Source organism: Anomaloglossus baeobatrachus, chromosome 6 (assembly GCF_048569485.1).
Source record: "Anomaloglossus baeobatrachus isolate aAnoBae1 chromosome 6, aAnoBae1.hap1, whole genome shotgun sequence".
Lineage (NCBI taxonomy): Eukaryota > Metazoa > Chordata > Amphibia > Anura > Aromobatidae > Anomaloglossus > Anomaloglossus baeobatrachus.
In genome coordinates this window covers 293,699,667-293,709,535 of record NC_134358.1, presented here as the reverse complement: position 1 = coordinate 293,709,535, position 9,869 = coordinate 293,699,667, and the positions used below count along the sequence as shown (strand labels likewise).

The window sequence follows — 9,869 nt, the reverse complement described above, 5'->3', positions numbered from 1 at the left end:
TCATTATTGGTGCTGAAGTGGCCCATTTTAAATTTGGCAACCCAGTTTTTAACTGTGGAATATGAAGAGCATTTATCCCCCAATGTCTGCGACATATCACCATGAATATCCTTCGTGGACTTTCCTTGCAGAAACAAGAATGTTATCCCTCCTCTGCTCTCAGTTGCTGTGACTATGGCATTAGACTCTGCCATGTTGTTTTCCCGCGTGCATAGAACACTGTTGCCATAAGCAACAAACACAAAATTTTGAAAACATATATTACAGACATAAGGCTTTCACGTGATGTAACATTTGTTACCATTAGAAACAAAAAAGATCACAAAGCCAAAGATTTATCAGGAGCCCCCTACATCTCCTTAATATGTTTGGTGCAAGTTCTCCAGAGATGAACCTATACTTGTACAGATATCTGTTAACGGGGTTCTCCCATAATCAACATACATCACCCATTCATACAGCTGACCATAAATATATGATCACTAAAGTCCAACCTCTGGGACCTCCACCAATCACAAGAATAGAGGTCTTTTGTATGAATGGATCGTTAGTGAGCATGTAAAACCACTGCTCTATTCACTGTGTATATGAGTGTGGTCGCACATGCGCACTACTGCTGTGAATATGGTGGTGGGGTGATAATGAGTTAACCCTTCTAAAGGTCTGTGTATTGTAATTTAGACTGACATAGTTAATCAGAGCAATGTGTGTATTTCAAAAAGCGGCATGTAACAAGAATGCAGTGAAATTTGTAGTTCATATGGACCTTCAGACACTTAGAACATCTGGATAACCTGTCATATTATTTTAAGTTGTCTTGCAATTTTCCATACCTGAGCCACCTAATGGGCAACTAAGGGGTACTTTGCACACTACGACATCGCAGGTGCGATGTCGGTGGGGTCATGTCGAAAGTGACGCACTTCCTGCATCGCTCTCGACATCATAGTGTGTAAATCCTAGATGATACGATTAACAAGCGCAAAAGCGTCGTAATCGTATCATCGGTGTAGTGTTGGCAAATTCCATAATTACGCTGACGCGACGGTCCGATGTTGTTCCTCGCTCCTGCGACAGCACACACCGCTGTGTGTGCAGTCGCAGGAGCGAGGAACATCTCCTACCTGTGTCACCATGGCTCCCGTCGGCTCTGCGGAAGGAAGAAGGGCGGGATGTTTACATCCCGCTCATCTCCGCCCCTCCGCTCCTATTGGCCGCCTGGCGTGTGGCATCGCAGTGACGCCGCACGACCCGCCCCCCCTTAATAAGGAGGTGGTTCGCCGGCCAGAGCGACGTCGCAGGGCAGGTGAGTGCATGTGAAGCCGGCGTAGCGATATTATTCGCCACGGCAGCTATCACCATGATATCGCAGCTGGGGCGGGGACTATCGCGCTCGGCATCGCAGCATCGGCTTGCGATGTCGTAGTGTGCAAAGTACCCCTAAGTGTGTGTGTGTGTGTGTGTGTGTGTGTGTGTATGTGTGTGTGTCACATTATTATTGTCATAACATAGGTGTAGTAGTCATGTATGCAGCTCAAAGGGCCATTGTGATTGTCATTAAACTACGGTACTGCTACACAATGCAATATGGGCTCCATGCATTGTGGTGACACAGACCATTTGTTTCACTTGTACAAATTGTGTTGCTGTTTATTGCAGATTTGTGACCTATTAATCCATATTGTAAAATCAACAAAATTGAGGCCAGACAACATAAGCTTTCTTCATGATCTGAGTATATTGAGTCAGCAAGCCTCATGTAAAATCACATAGCAATACTTTGGTATCTAAAGATAATATAAATAAATGAAGGTTAAAGTGTGCGTGCCACTACATCTTGCCTGTTTCCAGTGATTTCAGTCAGAAAGTAAATGTTTCTATGTGATAACATTGCAGCTTATTTTGATATCCAGCTTCAGCCTCAGACAGTTTCAGAAGAGGGATAAATCAGCTGCCAAAATGAGCCATGTGGGATAGATAAAGCTATAGCTGCTTTTTTATTTTTTAAGAAATCGCACCACTCTGATCAAAAGGATACACTTAGATATTTGTCATGCGATGTTCTTCCCTACATGCACCTGGAGGCATAGCGTTGTGAGACTCAGAATCTTATAAGCAATTTGAGGCTTCTGAATTGTTCAGCCAGAGCTGGGCATTGGCTGATTTCAGGTTTGCTGGTCTTCAGCTCAGTTTGCACATTGCCACATGCAGTTGTCTCTTCCTATTTAAAGCAGGGCTTTCTTAAAGTATACACTGATGATAGCTTCAGCCTAAGCTCCAGCGATCCCGCTCTTGGTTGTTATCCTGTTTATGGTTATCTGTGTTGCGCTTTTTGAGTGGTGTGAACGTTCCCCTGTTGTGTGTTACTTCACTTTTTAGTTTTTTCCCTGGACACATATTGTCTCTCCGGTGTGTTTTGAGTGTAGTGTGTACGAGTTTCTGTTCTCCCTTGTCTGTCATTTTGTGGGGCTTGTTATTGTATTTTCCAGCCCACTCCAAGGGTAGGGGAGAGGGGGAGAAAGATCAGGAGTCAGGGTCATGCTGGGGGCTCGGACCTGGCTACCATCAAGCCTACCTCCGAGATAAGGGACAGTGCTGTGTCTCGAGTCTGAAAGCCAGCCTAGGGGCCCTTGTCCTGTCATTACACAGAAGAGAATCGATTCTATATCTGCACAGGTCAAGTAATCACAAGTACTTTCAGCTAAACATGGATTTCTTTTCTGTCTTCCAGATCGCCTTCTTGACCCTGACCCTATTTCCCATCCGTCTGTTTTTTGCTGCGTTCATGATGCTGCTGGCATGGCCATTTGCCTTCGTTGCTGCTATGGGCCGTACGGGAAAAGAACTTGAACAGCCCATGTCCTGGTGGAGAAAGTGAGTGTTCTTCAATAATCCTATTACTGTAAATAATTGCAAACAAATGTACAGACTGGTGATGACAAGCATGTATAGTATTTCCTGTGCACCTTGGTTTACTTCTCTAAAGGAGAGTGAGTAGCGCGCTTTCTGTAGTTTGTATGAGGCTTCGCGAAAACAGAAATTCTGTGGTTTCTACATTATTCATGATAGAAATTAATTAAGTACATGACAGCTAAAGTAGAGACAATAACTACAACATTAAAAAATTCAATATGTAATGTCTAAAAAGGGAAAAAATAAAAATAAAATAAAATAAAATGTGCCCTGCCGCCTTAAGTAATAAATGAATGTCCAAGCGCACAAATCTTGTACGTGGCCAATATACAGACAAATAAATACACAGTGTGTTAGCACACTGCAATTAATAAATACATGAACACCACGTCAGGTATTCAGGATTGGCGAGTCCTACCAGATTTAAAAAAAAAAAACAAAAAACTATTTCAGCCCGGAATTGATCTCAGATATCTGCCCGGATGACAGTCCCCATATAAGTCTATGGGGACCAGAGTCCGACAGTTTAAAATGGTGGTAGAAGGAAAAGATCGATTAGAGCAAGCGCGCAAAACTTACTAGTTGCTCACAAGGCTGTAACGCTAGTTCTGTAGCCACTAATTAACCTCATGCATAGCTTCCCCCGCCCACCGGCAGTCCTGCCATCTGTGATTGGTTGCAGTCAGACCACGCCCCCACCCTTTGTGAGAGCGTGTCTCACTGCTTGCAATTGCACACACTGTTTATGTATGTATATTGGTGTAAAAGTAAAAAAAAAAAAATGTCGTAGGGCCCCCAGCTGTGTGCTTATCTTGGCTGTGTATCAATATAAGTGGGATCCTATGTATCTTTTTTTTTTTTTTAATTATTTAAATAAACAAATAAAAAACCCGGCGTGCAGTCCCCCTGCCTCCCCTGATTTTAATACCCATTTCGTTTCACTTACAGATTAGTAATTTGGGAAGTCTTATAGACTCCTCCTATTACTAGTCTAAGGCTTACTGGCAGCTGAGAGCTGTCCTTGACCCCTTATTACTCAGATTGCACTGCACCAGGGCAATTTGGATGAGCTGGGTAAAGTTCCAGGATTGTTGCATCTAATGGATGCAACAATCCTGGGCGGCTGCAGGCTACTATTTTATGGTTGGAGGGACCTAATAACCATGGGTCTCCCCAGCCTAGGTATCAAAACTGCCAGGAGGGGGAAGCTCACACCATTTTTTTTTTTTTTTTAACAAACTATTTAAAGCCAAGATAAGAGCACAGCTGGGGGCTGCAGCCTGTAGCCGTATGCTTTATCTATGCTGGGTGTCATAATATGGGGTACCTTACTTGAATTTTTCAATTTTATTTATTCTTACAGACCGCATGTGCAATTGTAATCAATCAAACATGCTGTCACACAGGGTGGGAGTGCTGTCTGACTGCAACCAATCAGAGGCGCCGGGACTGCCAGTGGGCAGGTAAAGCAGTGCTTATGTATGAAGGATAATGAGCATCCCCGGATATAGTAGGAGTGTGGGAGACTATTAAGTATAATGTGCTTGATTTTCTATTTTTCCTTTTTATTTATTTTTTTTAATTCCCCAAGTTACCGGATAGAGATAGGTAACCGGAGTTCCCTAAGAACTCTAGGCCTGCGGGTTGGTGCACGGATACTTTTGAACCCACACGGATCCAGACTTTTACACTTTTACAGTCCGGGTCCGCATATCTCTACTGGGGTCGAGAAAGGAACCTGGCATAGCTCACAATTAAAACTGTGTCTGGAAAACCTGGCTGGATAAGGGTGCTGAGACCTGGGGGTGCCAGATAAGGCCAGGTTTGGCACATAGAGAAGTAGGACATTAGTAGTAGAGACTATCCATAGCTAGGTACACCTTGACGTGGTTGGATGGCTTTTACACTTTTAATCAAAAAATGTTTTCTAAGTACCTTACGATTTTAACATTTACAACAATAACAATATGCAATAAGAAAAAAGGCTACACTTATTATACAGCATACATGTTTTAATACTACACTTGGTGGTCTAGAAATTTGTTCCTCACTCAGACGTTCTTAAGATCAGTATCAGAAACTGAGTTAGTCTAGGTACACATTGTGTTTGCACCTACTGTCGGTATATACAGTCATAAGGTGGTATGTGCCAGACCTCTGCATAGGAAATTTACTTTACTACTCTGTAAAGAGGTATTAGAAATATCTGAAGCTGTCACCCTTGAGTCAGAAGAGCCATTTCCAGTTCTGAAATTGCCATCCGATTTTGTGCTGATTTATATGGTCATCTAAATACACCCTTAATGTGAGTGCCCAACACCAGCAAAATGCCGTGCTCGGGTGGTCTTTTGCACTCCCATAAGAATGAATGAAGCAGCCGTGCGCATGATCGACCACCGCTCTACTCAGACAGGGCTCCTTAGAGCTCTGTTTCTAGGAATCGGTGGAGTTTCAGCAGTCAGACCCTATCCTGTGCCCCTAGTTGGGTTTTTATCACAACGTCTACTGTGATCAGAGTAAGAGCCCAACATGGCTGCGCTTTTTGGTTAATTTATGGCCTGATCTGCTTGGAGCCAGCAACACAAGTACTGTATGAACAGATGCTAAGCATCGAGACTTAAGTGTTGTGGTGATGTAACCGTAGATCAGTGGCAGTCTAGGAAACCAGTAGTGCGGGAAAAACTTGAAACGTGACTATATCATATTATATAATGAAAAAAGGAGGGAGGAATTGCATCCACATTGAGTAAAAAAAAAATCTTCAGTCTTGAGCCTCGGTTCCACTTGCGTTTTGCACGGACGAATGCAATCCCATAAAACATCAGATAGGTTTGCCCTGGTGCAAGTGCAATCAAGCAGTGTCCATCTGTGAATGATTTCTCATAACATGTCAGTATGAGAAAAGAATCTCAGCATGATGTGTTTGGCAGCGAGTCTTGGCTCACACACACACCCCTATACTAGTCTATGGGTGCGTGTGAAACATCGCACTGCACTCGCATGTCAACCGCCCGCAGTGCGATGTACGCAGAGACAGGCCACGGAGGAGAGGGAGAAAGTGCTCCTCTGCAGATGTGATCTGATCAGTCGCATGACCGTCGGCTGACACACGCAGCAGAGGGTCATTAGCCTATTGCTTTCGATGCTATCGCATCCGAGCTATATGCAAGTGGAACCATAGCCTTAAGTGTATATTTATCAGTTTCAAATCTACATAATGGTGTAGAAAAAAAACACTTAGGCTATGTGCGCACTTTCCGTCATCCTACATGCAGTTGTAAACGCACGTTTTAGCCTTAATTGATTTGACCAAAGTTGCCTTTTTCAGAAATTTAGCGCTAAAAACGCATGCGTATTTACCGCGTTTTAGATGCGTTTCAGCGCTTTTTACATGCTTTTTTTCCCTTGCGTTTTGACAGAAGCGTTTTGAGCATCAAGACACTGCTAAATAAAGTTTAATCAGTCATACAGAATGAAAAAACAGAAAAAAAAAGGATCATATCTATAGTAATAGCAAAAATAATGAAAATGGATATATTTCATCAAATTATAGCGGTAATATACATTTTATCGGTAAAATAGCAATAAATGCATATTTTTCTTTATTTTAATTGTCGGACTAAGTGTGTGTGTAAAGGGACATATCAAATTATTATTTTGATGTCCAAAACGCATGTTTCCTGCACTGAAAAAGCAGGTAAAATGCAGGAATTTTGATTGTGCTTGCGTTTTGCTACTTCATTGACTTAAATGTTAACAAAACGCACCAAAAATGGCAAAAATAATTGACAGGGTTCTTTTCTGAACGCATGGTTTTTGACCAAATTTATGCAAATTTGGAGATGCGTTTTGAAACGCTAAGTGCGCACAAGAAATCATGAATTCTCATTGTCTTTAATAGAAAACCAAAACTCATGCATTTGGGCACGAAAACGCTGCAGTTCAAAACGGACCCAAAACACACCTGAAACGCAGGTGAAAACGGAAAGTGCGCACATAGTGTAAGGCTATGACTAATGGCGCAGTTAGTGCCAGAAATGTATGTTTTGTTTTTTTTCCCCAAAATCATCATGTGGATGTAATAAAGTTTGAAGTTTTTTTTCAATGCACATGGATGCCATTCCTCCCCTCCTTTTGTTCATTATACGTATTTTCTGACAGTCTGCAGTATTGGAACGGCACCCATCAACATAAAAACAGGTCTTATTTCCTTTGTGCGATGAGCTATATTTTATTTTTTTATATTTTAATAAATATATGTATATACATGTTGTTTTTTGTGTTTTTTTTTTGTTTGTTTTTTGTGTTCTTTTAACATATGTTTAAGTCTCTCGCCCAAAATCTGCTTTGTCTAAATTAGGTTGACTCAAACATCTAATGTGGCATCCATTAATCCCAAAAATGTAATAATTCATTAGTAATAACCCCAGAAAACTTTTGGATCAAACCACGAACTGGTAATAAATGTTCTCTTTATTTAGGGCTTGCTACCCTTAATAATCAGTATCCTATATGTCTCTGCGACTGTTTAATAACCCATAATATTAAATCTCCAAGCCATGTGTGTCTGTGTGCATAATACGAGGTGGTTTGGGAAGATTTGGAGAGGGGTAAAGCCGAGATTTAAACCAATGGCTCCCAGGTCTCCTCCATATGAGTCCATATGACATTGTGTTGGATTTTGCCTCCTCTTTGATACGTTCTCACATGATTGATCCTGTAGCAGGTCTAGTTTGCTGACTTGGCTAATAGCTGTATACAAGAGAAGCAAGAAACCAAGCTTATTAGCGTCTCTTCTTAGAGACGCTTTAAGACGTGCATGTTCCGTGGTCAGACATCTGTGTGATTTCAATTTTAATTAAAATCCAGTATGCCCTTCTTTCTAAAAAAAAATTATTACAAAAAAAGTTCAATTTTTGATTTTTATTCCGTTTTTTTTTTCTTTGAAATTGACTCCAAAAACCCCTGGAGCACATTATAGAGCACTTAACAACCTCTTTAAGCCTAAAGGCTGCTTTACACCAGTAGATCCATCGTGCGATAGATCGTCGGGGTCACGGTTTTTGTGACGCACATCCGGCATCGCTTGCGATGCAGGCCTGTGTGACACCTCCTAGCGACGCAGTATCGCTCACAAATCGTGAGTCGTGTACTGGTCGCTAGGTTTCATAATATCGTTTAATTTAATTGTTCATCGTTCCCGGGGTAGCACATGCCGCTCCGTGTGACACCCCGGTAACGAACATCGCTTACCTGCGACCTGCGGCTCTCGCCGGCTATGTGGAAGGAAGGAGGTGGGCGGGATTTTTACATACCGCTCATCTCCGCCCCTCCGCTTCTATTGGCCGGCGGCCGTGTGACGTCGCTGTGACGCCGAACGTCCCTCCAGGAAGTGGACGTTCGCCGCCCACAGCGAGGTCGGACGGGAGGTAAGTACGTGTGACGGGGGGTTACCGACTTTGTGCGCCACGGGCAGCGATTTGCCCGTGACACAAAAAGGACGGGGGCGGGTACGATCGATTGTGAAATTGCACAATCGGTCGTACCGTGTAAAGCAGCCTTAAGGTTATTAGGTACTTTTATATTGATGGCCTCTTCTTAAGATAGGTCATCAATATCAGATTGGCAAGGGTGCGATCAACTGCTGGCAGCAACCGGAAGGGTGCACTTGCAGAGCTCCTGTATAGTGGCTGCAGCGGCGTACCATAGATCCACACATGTTATAATGAGTAGACGTGGATGTACAGTACCCAGTCACTGCCACTATACTTGTGATGGAGTTGTGTAGATCCGCTCAGCAACTGAGAACAGCTAATCAGATATTGATAACCTATCATAAGGATAGGCTATCAGCATGTAATACCAGGCAACCCCTTTAAGAAATTAATTCCCTATATATCTTTAATTAGAAACTGTACATTAAAATGTCAGCTGTCTTCTAAAACCCACAGGAATATGATTTAATATGTTAAAGCCATAACTACATAGCATGTAGGCCATTAACATACTGCAATACTGAAGATGTCAGACATACTGATGCAAAGATGAGGCTGCTTGCACTGCTGTCCATCGTTTCTGAATGCTGAGACCTGAAGAATATTTCACAGTATATTTTTTCGGGTATCTCCAGGTCACAGCAGCCTGTTAACGTTCAGAAAGGTTTGCCAGCAGTACAAGCAGCCTCATCTTAGCCTCAATAGCCCTGATATTGACAGTATTACATCAGAGTATCTACTGGCCGTGCAAAACATGAAGGGATAGGGTTGAGCACCCTATTGCAAAGGCTCACCGACATCTGTCTTATTCCCGATCTTCTCCCCCTCCCCCCCCCAGAATCTTTTTCTTCCATTTCAGGAGTACAACTTTTAAAGGGATTCTGTGAGGCAAAACTGAAAGTATAAACTAAACAGTTGGTCTAGTATGGTGTATATAGTCCCTGAAAAAATTCTCCCCTTTAGTGGTTTGATTACTGCCAGTATTTTGCAGAAATTGACATTAACTGAAATATGCTAATTTGGGTGTACACTCGGTGTGGTCAAGAGGCTGAGAGCACCATTCTGCACACTGGTTTTGCATGCCCTTGCCTCCATCATTGGTGATTGACAGTTTTCACTCCAGTTAAAAGGAACCTGTCAGCAGATTTGGTGACTATAAGCTGTGACCACCACCAGTGGGCTCTTGTATACAGAATTCTAACATGCTGTATATAATACCCCAGGCCGCTGTGTAGAACGTAAAAATTACTTTATAATACTCAAACGGTGCAGACTGGTCAGATGGGTGTCTCCGTTCTCCGGGTGCGGCGCCTCCTCTTTCGGCCATCTTCGTCCTACTTCTTCTGACGCTGCGGTGCATGACGCATCCTACGTCAAGCACACGCATCGGCATTGAGGTCCTGCGCAGGCGCACTATAATACTTTGATCTGCCCTGCTCAGGGTAGATCAAAGTGTGCTTG

General features: G+C 42.8%; 1 protein-coding gene across 1 annotated transcript in view; it reads left to right on the top strand.

Moving 5' to 3' along the window:
* Positions 1-9,869, top strand: part of LPCAT1 (lysophosphatidylcholine acyltransferase 1) — a 175,659-nt gene that overhangs the window by 66,198 nt on the left and 99,592 nt on the right. Inside the window, exon 2 of the mRNA XM_075316508.1 lies at positions 2,732-2,874. Coding sequence (XP_075172623.1) covers positions 2,732-2,874 — 143 coding nt within the window. The remainder of the gene's footprint in view (positions 1-2,731; positions 2,875-9,869) is intronic.